This window comes from Leptopilina heterotoma, unplaced genomic scaffold (genome assembly GCF_015476425.1).
Source record: "Leptopilina heterotoma isolate Lh14 unplaced genomic scaffold, ASM1547642v1 Lhet_191, whole genome shotgun sequence".
NCBI lineage: Eukaryota > Metazoa > Arthropoda > Insecta > Hymenoptera > Figitidae > Leptopilina > Leptopilina heterotoma.
In genome coordinates this window covers 185,809-198,471 of record NW_025110910.1, presented here as the reverse complement: position 1 = coordinate 198,471, position 12,663 = coordinate 185,809, and the positions used below count along the sequence as shown (strand labels likewise).

General features: G+C 26.2%; 3 protein-coding genes across 5 annotated transcripts; 1 reads left to right on the top strand and 2 right to left on the bottom strand.

The window, feature by feature from the left end:
• Positions 1-184: 184 nt before the first annotated feature.
• On the bottom strand, positions 185-2,750 carry LOC122500845 (ribonuclease H1-like). The gene is made up of 4 exons (XM_043609971.1): positions 2,555-2,750; positions 1,519-1,671; positions 561-825; positions 185-344 (listed from the first exon to the last, which is right to left on the bottom strand). Exons 2-4 carry the CDS (start codon positions 1,647-1,649, stop codon positions 264-266), a joined length of 477 nt encoding a protein of 158 aa, XP_043465906.1. The 5' UTR covers positions 1,650-1,671; positions 2,555-2,750; the 3' UTR covers positions 185-263.
• Positions 2,751-8,141: 5,391 nt separating this feature from the next.
• Positions 8,142-9,683, bottom strand: LOC122500844. Of its 2 annotated transcripts, none has more exons than XM_043609969.1 (4): positions 9,570-9,683; positions 9,295-9,426; positions 8,636-8,912; positions 8,142-8,336 (listed from the first exon to the last, which is right to left on the bottom strand). In XM_043609969.1, exons 2-4 carry the CDS (start codon positions 9,414-9,416, stop codon positions 8,226-8,228), a joined length of 510 nt encoding a protein of 169 aa, XP_043465904.1. In that variant the 5' UTR covers positions 9,417-9,426; positions 9,570-9,683; the 3' UTR covers positions 8,142-8,225. The 2 variants fall into 2 exon arrangements, with proteins under 2 accessions (XP_043465904.1, XP_043465905.1); XM_043609970.1 differs by lacking the exon at positions 9,570-9,683 and adding an exon at positions 9,502-9,542.
• Positions 9,684-10,215: 532 nt separating this feature from the next.
• On the top strand, positions 10,216-12,286 carry LOC122500843 (odorant receptor 13a-like). 2 transcript variants are annotated; one of them, XM_043609967.1, is made up of 4 exons: positions 10,216-11,346; positions 11,488-11,595; positions 11,674-11,829; positions 11,972-12,286. In XM_043609967.1, exons 1-4 carry the CDS (start codon positions 10,555-10,557, stop codon positions 12,026-12,028), a joined length of 1,113 nt encoding a protein of 370 aa, XP_043465902.1. In that variant the 5' UTR covers positions 10,216-10,554; the 3' UTR covers positions 12,029-12,286. The 2 variants fall into 2 exon arrangements, with proteins under 2 accessions (XP_043465902.1, XP_043465903.1); XM_043609968.1 differs by lacking the exon at positions 11,674-11,829.
• Positions 12,287-12,663: the final 377 nt, after the last annotated feature.

Sequence of the window (12,663 nt, the reverse complement as noted above, 5' to 3'; positions counted from 1 at the left end):
AAAAAGTGTTATTACAACTTTTTTTTTAACTAGTCATTGATATTTAATTTTAAAAAATTTTTATAAACTTTTTTCAAAATGGTTAGTATTTTTAAAACGTGTAATGTATGTGAACAGGTAAAATAAGAAATAAAATACTTTGAAGTTCATGTAAACTAAATATATATTTATTTCTTAAATAATGTTTAATAGCTTTATAAAAATATAGTCAATATAAATTTAAAGGGAAATTTTTCTTAAATCTCATAATATAAATATAATTTTTAGTATTCTTTGGCCCCCTGTCTGGCAAGACGATCAGCCGCTTCGTTGCCATAATTGCCGGAGTGCGCTGCGACTGCCTCCTGGAAAATAAATTTAAACAAAATATTTTAAAAATAAATAAAAATTTACAATGTTATCATAATTATTAATTTAAAACATCCAATTTTACACTAAAATTATTTTTTTAATTTTTGCATTGAAAATAAAAAATATTTTTGGCAATATTAAATTTTAACTAAAATTAACTTTATTTATTTAATTAAAATAATTTTTTAAATGTTAAATTTTTAATTTACCCATTTAGTGTTAAGTTGATCAACATAATGCATCATTTCCTGAATATCGCCTTTATTCGCTACAGGATTTCCTCGGGCATTAATCCAGCCATTTCTTCTCCAAACATGAATCCACTTAATGGCGCAATTCATGGCATAATGTGAATCGGTAAATATAAACAATTCATCAAATCCTGCAGCCAGCGCTCTTTTGCAAGCAGCTACGACCGCTTGCAGTTCGGCTCTTTGGTTCGTCGCCCTTCCTTTCAAAGGTGCTGAAACATTCCTGCAAAGAAAAAAAAATTATAAATTTAAATTACAAAAATGTTTATAATTACAATAATTTTAAACTAAGGATGAAAATTCTTCAAAAAATCAAATTAAGAAAACAAATTTTTTAAACTTTTCAAATTTTCGCGGTTTTAATGGGAATCACAGTTATTCCCCTTTTTTTTACCTAATCTTCTTTTTTCCTCTTTTCCCCTTTTTTTATTCCATTAAATTAATAAAATCCCCTAAAATTTTTAAGAAATTGTCATTTTTTGTAAGTTAGAAAAATTTCTTTTTCGTAGTTCCTAACTTTTTTTTAAATTTTAAAATAAAATTTTTATTACAACGCTACTTTTATTTTTAAAATTACATGAATTTTACAATATTCGAAGTAAATTTCAGAAAAAAAAAATTAGTAAAACTATTTTATTTGAGACTTGGAAAAAGATTCCTTCAAAAATAGTAAAATTTAATATTAATTAAATTCTTTGGAGAAATAATTTAATTCTTGCAAAGAATTTTATTAAAAATGAATAAATAAATAAATAAAATTTGTCGATAATAATAATTGAATGTTTTTGAAGAATTTTATTAAATTTTTTGGAAAATAATTAAATTTTTTAGAGAAATTTAATTTTTTTTTAATTTAAAAAAAAAGAAATAAATTTCCATTAAACAATATTTTTTTTATCAAAAGAATAAAACTTACAGTTGATGACCATCGGCAAACCAAACACCAATTCCGGCTTTGGCGCCTCCACGACCATTGTTAATGCAACATCCATCGGTATATACCATTATATATCCCTCATAATCTTCCTGTATTTCGCGGTGTGACATTTTTGAAAATATGTCTTATTTTCTGAAAAAAACGAAAAATTTTTCTATTTAGTAAAATTTACATATTTAATTTGAAAAAAAAATTTTTTGTCTCAATTATTTTTTTTTTAAAATACACATAAACATGTCGAACAAAGTATAAATGAAAAAAATAAAAAAAAAACATAATTTAGAGTAGAATTTATTTTTTAAAAAAATTAATTACAATATATGTGTATTGTAAATATTTTTTTAAAGAACAATTAAATTTAATTATTTAAACAAAAATAATCTTTTTTTTAAGGAAATTTCGAGGAAAATTTGCAACAAAATTGCGCCCTGTGGTTTTCTATAAGATCAATGTTTATGAAAAATAAAAGAAATTTAATTGAAAATTATTTTTCATATCAAAAATAATGGTATGTCTTATATAGAAATATTAAAGAAAAATTGTATCTAGATAAGATTTCAACGCATAATGTTTTGACTGTACGAAAAATCATAATACTTTGTTTACATCGAATTATGAATGTGTGTATACATTAAATGAATGAGAAAAAGTTTTTTTTTCCTTTTTTTTGGTTCAAAGAATTTTGCTCATTAGAAATTTTCCTTAATTTTAAATTAACGTTTCAAATACATAATATTGCTGATAAAATATTTGCCTTTCTTTTGAAAATTTTTTCCATAACGTATAGATATAAATATTTCAAATTTTTATAAGTTACAATTTTAATTAAATTATTTTTTATAAATGTTATAAATAAAATATTTTCAATATTTAAAAAAAATTAATTGTAAATTACTTACATTAACAATTATTTACATTAATAAATTTTAAAGTTTTTTGAAAAATCTAAAATTTATATACATCGAACACAAATGCGAAATAATTTATAAAATTTGTTATAACAATTTTTTTTTACCTGAATAATAAACGAAAATGATGAAGTTTAACACTTTAATTATATTTTTTTCACACTGAAGTGAGCACAAAAGATCTTGATCTTGGACAAGGTTTAAATACAGAAAACAATTTTGAATTGCTTCGTGCTATGAAATCTAATCTTTAACTGACTCATAAGATTTCTTTCTTATAATGGAAATAAGAGTCCTTTACTCATCCCTTTTTCAAAGGCACTGTTTCCCACTTCACAACCAAAGTGCGCGCGCATTATTGCAAACCTATTTTGAAAGGTGGGTGTATTCTCACCAATAGAATGTCCTAAAAGTTCTTCGCATATTTTGAATTTAGTTTTTGATTGGTCGAAAAAAGAACCCTTTGGAAGGGATGCTTTTTTTAAAATCTATATTCTCCCTTCTTGGTTCCTTCTAAATGGGCGGGTCCATAAATTTACCTATACTTTCGATTTTTCATAACATCTGATGATAGTGAATTCAATAATAATTATTTTATTCTATTTTCAAAAATTTCCAAAAAATTCTATTTTTAAAAATTTATTTAAACAATAAAGCTTAACTCTTATTATTTTGAAGAAAAAAATTTATTCCAGAAATAGCATTAAAATTATGATAGAAGTGACAAACATTATTTTTAAGGTTTTTCTTTATATTAATATTAAAACTTATTTTTTACTAATAATTTATTGTTTTTTTTACTAAACTAAAAGCTACTTTTTTCTTTATTTGAGAATTTAAACCACTTTAAATTCGCTAAAAGTTGAAGTAAAAATATTTTCAAAAATTTTAATAACATTTTTTTAAACGATTCAATTATTTTTCATAAATTTTCCGAAATTCATTTATTAGCAATATCTACTATTTTAATAAAAAAATTCACAAAAGAATTCAATAATTTAAAAAAAAATGTTATAAAATTCTTTGCAAACATTTAACTATTTTCATAAATATAACAAAATTTTCATAGAAATTCAATTATTTTTATAAATTATGAAAGTTTTCTAAATAAATTCAATTATTTTCATAAATAATAAAATTTCAATTATTTTTATACCTATAATACAATTTCAAATAAATTCTTTAGAAAAATGAAATTATTCTTAAAAATTTTAATAAAAGTCTTCGAAAGAATTCAATTATTTAAAAAAAATTTGATATATTTCGTTTATTAGAATTGAATACCTAAAATTATTTTCAATACATTTTTTATTAAATTAAATTTTATTAAATAAGTAAGAATATTATTATTTTCGAAAATTTTAATGAAATTTTCCGTAAATAATTAAATTATATTAAAAAATTTTAATGAAATTTTTCGTAAACAATTAAATTTGCCAAAAGAGAATATATAAAATAAATCAAACTGCCCCCTGTATATTGATATTTCTCTAAGCGTAGGCGTCAGTAAGAAAAGCTAGTTCAGATTCACCCCAATGAAATTTTTATAAATTACCCTAAGAAAGCGGTAATTTCCAGCATAATATCAAAAAAGAAAATCAAAGTTTTTATCAAAGTTTTTTTTTATTTAAGTTTTTATTTTTTTATTTTTCGGTTCCAGAATTTATAAATTGCAGTATTATTTACAATAACTTTTTATCAGAATTTTGTATATTATTAAATTCATTGAAACAAATTCTTCGTTTGCCCGAATTTTTATTTGCAAGAATTTTTATTTTTTAGAGAATTTTTAAAATACCGAATTGTCATTTGACCGAATTTGCAAATATGGCCGAATTAAAAATATTTCTACGTGGATTTTGAATTATTGAATTCATTTTTTGTGAATAAGTCTAAAATAATAACGATATGAGAAAAAGCAGTGAAATGTATTATAGAGTTTTAATATTTTTAAACTCATTTATTTTAAAAAAGTTTGAATCTATATTTTTGTTTTAACACTTAATCAGTAAGCAGTAACGTGAATAGATGTGGACGTCCGCATGAAAAGGGACCACTTTGTCGGTTCTAGATTCCGAGATATTCGCAATTTACTAATTTTGAAGAAAAATATCGAAATTTTTTTTATCTTTTTTTCTTAATCTACAGGGTCTACCACGTCGATTCATGCAGTTTTTATTAATTTATTGACACTCTAAGTATTTTATTTCGTTGTTAGAAAAAAAAATGAAAAGGGACCACTTTGTCGGAAATCTGTTATTTTTTCATTGTTTCAAAACGAAGGGAGGGAAAAATTCGAAACCTATTGATTTTCAATCTTAAGGGTGTACTAGACTTAAAACAACTCTTATCTGAATAACTTCCCAGAAGAGCCGGAGAAATTCGCATTACAATTTTTAATTTCGTGTTTTTGGAAAAGGAATTTTTAATTTTTTCTAAGATTTTTTATAATAAAGTCGCTTAAAAAATTTTTTTTCTACCACACGCACCGAAAGTACACCATTTCCTACGTGTTTAGCGGGAGAAAAGTGTATGATTCCCTGCGAGCGGGAGGGAGGAAAAGTAACTTGCTTTCTCGGTAATATTATCAAAGTATGACCATTGATGAATCAGTTACGTGAGTTACGTCAGCTAAGTGACTTACGTAACTTACGCGAGTTACGCAAATGGTGTAGTTACGTAACTTACGTAAATGGTGTAGTTATGTTAGTCTTTCGAGTTACAAATAATAAATGATTTACGTAAGTTACGTAACTTACGTTACTTACGCTACTTGCGTAAACCTACGCTCTTTGGGTTAGTTTAGTTATTTCAAGCTTTTCACAAACTTTCAGTTACCACAGTTGTAACTATACCGCCCCCAGCTACAACTATACATTCAAAAGTAACAATCAAACTGCCGCGTTTGTACTTTCGGTATACGTGTGTTAGAAAAAATAGTATGTGCAACTCGGGAGGAAAATTGATTTCCACTCGTGTTTTACAGTTCTCGGCTTCGCTCGCAAGCACTCGCCTTCGGCTCGTTTGCTCGCTACGCCTCGAACTGCAAACTACACTCGTCGGAAATCATCCATTTCCCTCCCTTGATGCACAATCTACTATTTTAGGTTACTTTTCTTTTCTTTGCTTGAAATAACTCTAAAAAATAACACCGAACCTTTAAATTCGTTAAATATTCCACTTTATTAATTAATAACCGTATTTTTAGAAAAGGGACCACTTTGTCGGAGATCCATTATTTTGTCATTGTTAAAAAATGAGGGGGAGGGGGGAATTCGAAACCTATTGATTTTCAATCTCAAGGGTGTACTAGACTTAAAACAACTATTATCTGAATAACTTCCCAGAAGAACCACAGATATTCATATTACAATCTTTGATTTCGTTTTTCTCGAAATGACGTATTTGATACTCCAAACTTTAAAATTCTGTAACTCATCGAATTTTTCACCAAAAAGGTTGTAAGACCACTCAAAATTTTCCAAATTTTGTCAGGAATTCGCCCATATAGATAAGTCCAATAGTGCCAAAGTGGTCCCTTTTCAAGCGGACGTCCACAGATAAGGACAATCGTAAGAATGAATAAGAGAAGGACAGCAATATAAGTTAAGTTATGGTTACTTTTGAATTTCTATGAATTCCCTAAATTACCAAAGGCGACACTAGGCCCTGGTGACATCACATATTATATTTTCAAGTACTATTTTGCTTTGGCGTTAGACCTTTTGAAAAATGAGAATTTGCTCTATTCTGATCTCTATGGTCTATGATCAATTATGTTCTGAACGTTAAAACGAGGATAACTTTTGTTAGTTCGTTTTATATAAAATAATAATAATAATTGTGAAATTACAAGGTATTTTTTATCAGAAACTAATATTTAAATTTAACATTTTCTAAACTCATTGTCTTTTTATTTTAAAGGTGCCCTTGGCTTTAAACAAATTCTCTTTCGAATAACTTATCAGAGGAACTTTCCAGGTAAGAAGAATGAAATTAATAAAGTTAAATTCTATTTTATTCCGAAAATTCCCTCTATTTTTTAAGCCTATTTTTTATACACATTATTTAACAAAAGTTTTTGGAATTAAAAAGTTACGATATATAGTAAACTCTGATGGAATAAAGTTGCACTTTGTAATGGAATGGAAATAATTTTTTTTTGTTCTGAAAACGTTAATGAAATTCTAATAACTTTCTTTTTCAACATTTTTAGGAAAAAGCGAGGTTGAAGATTAAGGAAATATAATGGCTTATGGTTCTACATTATTTCATCACAATTCAAATTATAATAATAATTGTTCATTACTTTTCGAGGATGAGAAATTATCTGATTTTACATTTATAATCGGTGAAGAAAAGTTTCCTGTCCACAAACAAATTCTGGCATCAAAATCAAAAGTTTTTTTCGCTATGTTCACGACTGATATGGAAGAAAGTATGAAAAATGAAGCTAGTATCACTGACATTGATTCTGTAGTGTTTAAAGAATTATTAAGATTCTTATATAGTAATTGCTTAAAAGATGCGAAAACTATTGCTTATGAACTTTACAAAGTTGCTCACAAGTACGACATAGATGGATTATCAAATTTATGTAGGCAAATAATGACTAATAATGTTAACATTAATAATGCTATAAAACAACTTTTACTGGCTGATCAGTACAATGATGAATCTTTACAATCAGAAATGATTGACTACATGGGGAGAAATATCAGAAAAATTATGAATACAGAAGAATACAAAAATTGGTATCCACATGCATCACCTTTATTAATACACTTATTGTTACAAAATTTATCACGTCATAACTGTTTCAATGTACGTTAACAAAATTTCCTCCAGATAAACGCGCTTCAAATTTATATACTGAAATTCTCTTATCTGATAGAAGAAATTTGTAAAATCTTTAAAACTCAAATTAATTACATGTACTTGAGTTTAAGATTGTGGTCTTTAAACTAAGATGTATTTATAAATAATAAAAACTTTTGCAAAAAAATCAATTATTTTTATTAAATAATAAAATTTTCATCAGGATTTGAAAACTTTAATTATTTTTAAAAATCTTTTAAAAATTCTCCGAGAAACTTCAATTATTATAAAAAATAATTGAATTTTTCACAGGAGTTCAATTATTTAAAAAACTTTTAATAAAATCCAATTCAAGAATTCGTAATAATTATTAAAAAAAAAAATAATGAAATTTTCGCTGGAATTCAATTATTTTTAAACATTTTTTTTTTAATTCTTCCAAAGAAAATAATAACAAAAAAAATATTTAATTGTTTTTGAAGAATTGATTTTAAGTTACATCGAAAGAAAGGAAATTTTTACTGAAAATTGTGAAAATAATTGAAATGTGTGGACGACCACGTATTCTTTTTTTATTTGAAGGTTAAGGAAAAATAATGAAATATGCTACTAATTTTATTAATGTTTTTAATATTTTCAAAGCGCAATGTACTCTCTAAATCTGAATATGTGAAAATTCACATATTTGTACGTTATAAGTCGTCTTCTCGATCAATAAGTGCATATGCACTTATAATAAGTGAAATTTCACTCAGAATAAGTGAAAAATTCACTTATCTATAAGTGTATATGCACTTATTGATCAAGAGGACGACTTATAACGTACAATAAGTGAAATTTCACATATTCAGATTTAGAGAGTATGTTAACAAGTAAATATGAAATAAAACTTTCAAGTTTATGAACTTGAAATATAATATTTATTTATTTATTTAAATATATATATTTATCTCTAAAATATTATTTTTGTATTTTTTTGTTTCTTTTTTTCTTGTATTTTTCGGCTCCCTGTCTGGCAAAATATTCAGCTCTTTCTTTGCCATGACTAGAAGAGTCCGGTGAGTTTAGTTCCTGGAAAATAAATTTAAACAGTATATAAATTTTTAACAATAAATTAAAATTCACAATATTATTATAATTATTTGAATAAAAAATAAATACAATTTTGACACAAAAAGTTTTTTAAATTTTTTTGCTTACAGAAATCCCCCCTCCCCAGGCCCCTAACTATTTACACCTATGAGTAAAATTACATTTTATCGAAAATTAGCTTAAATTATTATTTAACTATAAGAAAAATATTACTTTTAGTGCAAGGACTATAATTTAAATTAAATAATAATTTTTAAAAAGTACAAATTTTAATTTACCAATGTAGCGTTCAATTGTGTCACCAAATCCACCATTTCCTCAATTTCACACACAGTTACTTCTTCATTAAATTCGACAGTGATTCTGCCTGTGTCTCTCCATTCAGAAATCACATTAGTTACCACATTTACGACATATTCTGAATCGGTATGTATAAATAATTTTTCAAAAAAGATTCCCTGCGCAGGCCGTGCTTTCATACAAGCAGCTGTCACCGCCTTAACTTCCGCTCTATGTTTCGTGGGTTCTCCTTGTTGTACGGGTTCAGAAACATTACTACAAAAAAAAAATTATATAAATTTCAAAAAAAAAAAAAATTTTTCCAATTTTTGAATATAATTTTTTATAAAATAATTGAATTTTTTAAGAAAGTTTTATTAAAATTTGTACTAAAAATAAAATTGAATCTTTTATATTTTTAAAAAGTAGCCTGAAAACTAAACATTATAAATTTATAATCTTGAAATTTTATATTTTTTCGAGTAATTTTCGTCAAATTTTCTCCCTCATTTTCCGGACAAATTTTTACTTTTTTCCTCGAATTCCCTGAGCGCACGTGTACAAAAAAATTAAAAAGAGAAAAAATTACAGTTGTAATTCTAATAATAATTGTAATGTAATAATTATTGTATTAATGTAATGTAATAATAATAATTACAGTAGTATTTGATTCTCATCATGATCATCTTCATCGTAAAACCAAACACCAATTCCAGCTTTCGGGGGATTTCTCAATAAGACTCCAGCGGTATATGCATGAAAGACCTTTTCTGAAGCCATATTTTATTTTCTGAATAAAAAAAAACAATATTCAAATTTAATCAATTTTTAAATAATTTTTACAATAAAAAATTCATATATTAACACTTTATTATATAGTTTTTCACATATTGAAGCACAAAAGATGAATTGAAGGAAATTTGAATTACTTACTTCGTATATTATGAAATCTTTATCACAAAGTGTTGCGCATGCGCAAAGGCGTCCACATATTATCAATAATAATGTCGTAATGCTCAATTTTTTTTTTCATTATACAATTTTCATTTTTATTACTTTTTAATAAAAACTGAAAATTTCAAAAAATTTGCAAAAAAAATTCACTAACACGGAAGAAGATATAAAATAATCTAATCTTATCTAATTATAACCGAGCTCAACATAATTGCATGGGTGTTGCACTTACCTTCGATAGTATTAATATATATTTAATTAATTTTATTAAAAATAATGAATTTAAAGAAAAATTTTTTCTTAAAAACATTTCTAAAAAGTTGATGATTGCAGAAATTCGAGATATTTATTTTGCTCGACCGCTGGGCTGCAGAAGAAAAGAATATATTTTCGGCGAAGAATAAAACTATTGTTAACAGGTTACATTGTATTGCAACATATTGTCTAACGCTTGACAATATACGTTAACATTTTTTGTCCAGCTATTTAAGTTTATTACTAGCCTCAAGGTTTTTAAAAGATATATTTCATAAGAAACAATGGTTTTAATTTAAGAAATGACCTCCACTTGCGAAATTGGAAGCAGGAAGGAAGGCAAAGTAAGGTCAAGTCAAAGGGTGTGGTTTTTAGTGGGATTTTTCACTTCCCTCGTAAAAAAAAAAAACTTAAATCTATTTTCAGGTGAATTTTCAGATTTACTGATTGTGAGACTTGTATGATAAATAAAGTATTTATTATTTATCAGAAGCACCTGAAGTTCTGTATTATTATTTGTTTGGGAAATGCTCACCTGCATCAAGACAACATTAAAGCAATTGATAGTTGTACATTTTGTTATTCATCCTATACATGTAATTGTGTAAAATTTCCCAGTAGTATGTTCATTCCATACGTTAATAATTGAATACCTCTTCGTGACTTCATCCTTTTCTTTAGAAATCCATATTCTGAACAAAATTTCACAATGGACGTACTACCTCAAAATTTTCGAACTTTATCATTGTGTGGTCTATGGAATGAAACTGATAAATTCTCACCAGTGTTCATCATCTATAAATTATTCGTTTTATTTCTAATTTTTCATATTTCGTTAGGTCAAGTAATATATGTTTTTGTAACGAGTAAAAGTGTTAAGGAACTGACGAACGGTTTGATATTTACTGTCACGTTCGTTACACTTTGTGTCAAGTTAATTAACTTTGTGTCTAAGGTGAAGGATATGAGACGATTGTTAAATATGTTTCGGGAGGATATTTGTCAACCGATACTATCAGAGGAGAGACGGATTTTGAATGATTGTAGAACGAAAAATTCACGATTCTTCTTTCTGTTGATAATTGTATCGCAAAGTGTGAGTTTAACCTACATGAGTCAACCAATTTTCTTAGGCGAATTAATAGAATTGCCGTTGAGAATTTATGATCCTTTTGATACAACGGATTTTACGATGTTGACAATTTTGTATGTCATGCAAGTGGTTGAGTGTATTTATTCCGTTTGCCTACACATGTGTTTGGATACAATGATTTTTGGTTTTATAAATTTAGTTTGTGCTTTGTTCGATATACTTTGTTTTCGTCTGCAGAATATGGGAAAGGGGAATTTATCCGTAGTTTCGTTTAACGATTGCTTTAAATTGCATATTGTTATTTTGAAAATTTTGAAAAGTCTGAATTCTGTCTTTATGGGAGCAATCGCTATTATGTTCGTTCTAATTCTCCTGGTGATCTGTAGTGGAATTTTCCAAATAACAGAGGTTGGTTAACTTTAACAACTTTTTGCAAAATTTCTAGATTGTATCAAGAAGTTAAGCTTCTACCCTAACAGCATTTTGATATTCCGAAAACTATTTTAAAATCCGACTTCGACTAAAGTACGACATTAAATTATTTTTCAGAAATCATCCAAATTTAACGTAGACAAAATAATATTACTGTATTTTATCTCATTCATCATAGGCCAAGCTTACGTCTACTGTTGGTTTGGATCTGAACTTGAGGAAAAGGTATCGGTTTATAAAAATTTTTCTACCATGTGATGCTTTCTTCTTTAACTGTATTGAATTATATGTAATTTTACAAAGGTAAAAAATTTAGCATCTACTGCATATGAAGTCGACTGGTCTTGTGCATCGACTGCGGAAATTAAAAATCTGTCATTTATGATTTTAATTGCTCAAAGAGGATCCACTATTTCTTACAGAGGAATCTGTACATTAAGTCATGAAACATTTGGTTTGGTATGAAAATTAAAAAATATAAATGTTATGAATACGTTACCTCTTACTGTAACCTACCTAAGAAGTTTATGATCAATTTACCTTTATTGATCCTAAATTAAAAATATATATAAGATTTATCATGTTATTTTTATTTTTCCAGATAATGAAGTCATCATACGCCGCATTGAATGTCCTTAAGTGTTATTCCGAAATTTAAAAAGTAGATATTTCCAGCCTTTTATAATTATAGCCTAATTAAGCCTAATTATATATTAAGCAGGATAAATCGAAGAAGGCTCATCAAGTATTTCTGAATTAGCCTCGACTAACAACCAGAAGAAAAATCCAAAAGTGCAGATCAACCTGAACCAGGATTTCGCTAGATTTACATCTCAATTATGATTTCTCTTAAGCTGTGTGACTAAATAAAAAAAAAAACTGAATACGAAAAGTGACTATGTTTCGTAAATCTCTAGTATCCTGGTTTTTAACAATTGGAAGCATTTGTATTCTTACTCTTTTGTTTTTTTTAATTTTAATCTATTTACTTTCCTTAAATAGAAAACAGAAACTATTTATTTGCAATTGTACAAAACAATATTTTCAATAAATCAATTATTATAGGAGGTAAGAAAATGACAAGCTTGAATCGATTCTCAAATTATAGCACAAACAGTGCAGAGGCAAATACAAACAACTCAAAAGTATACCTGTAATTTGTAGCATCCATCGATTTATTTAGAGAATAATGCTGGCAATGTATAAAATATTCAAAATTCTATCGAAACTGTTTAAACCAACTTTTTTTCTATTTTATCCTCTGTATAAGGAATTATTTTTCAAAATATGTTT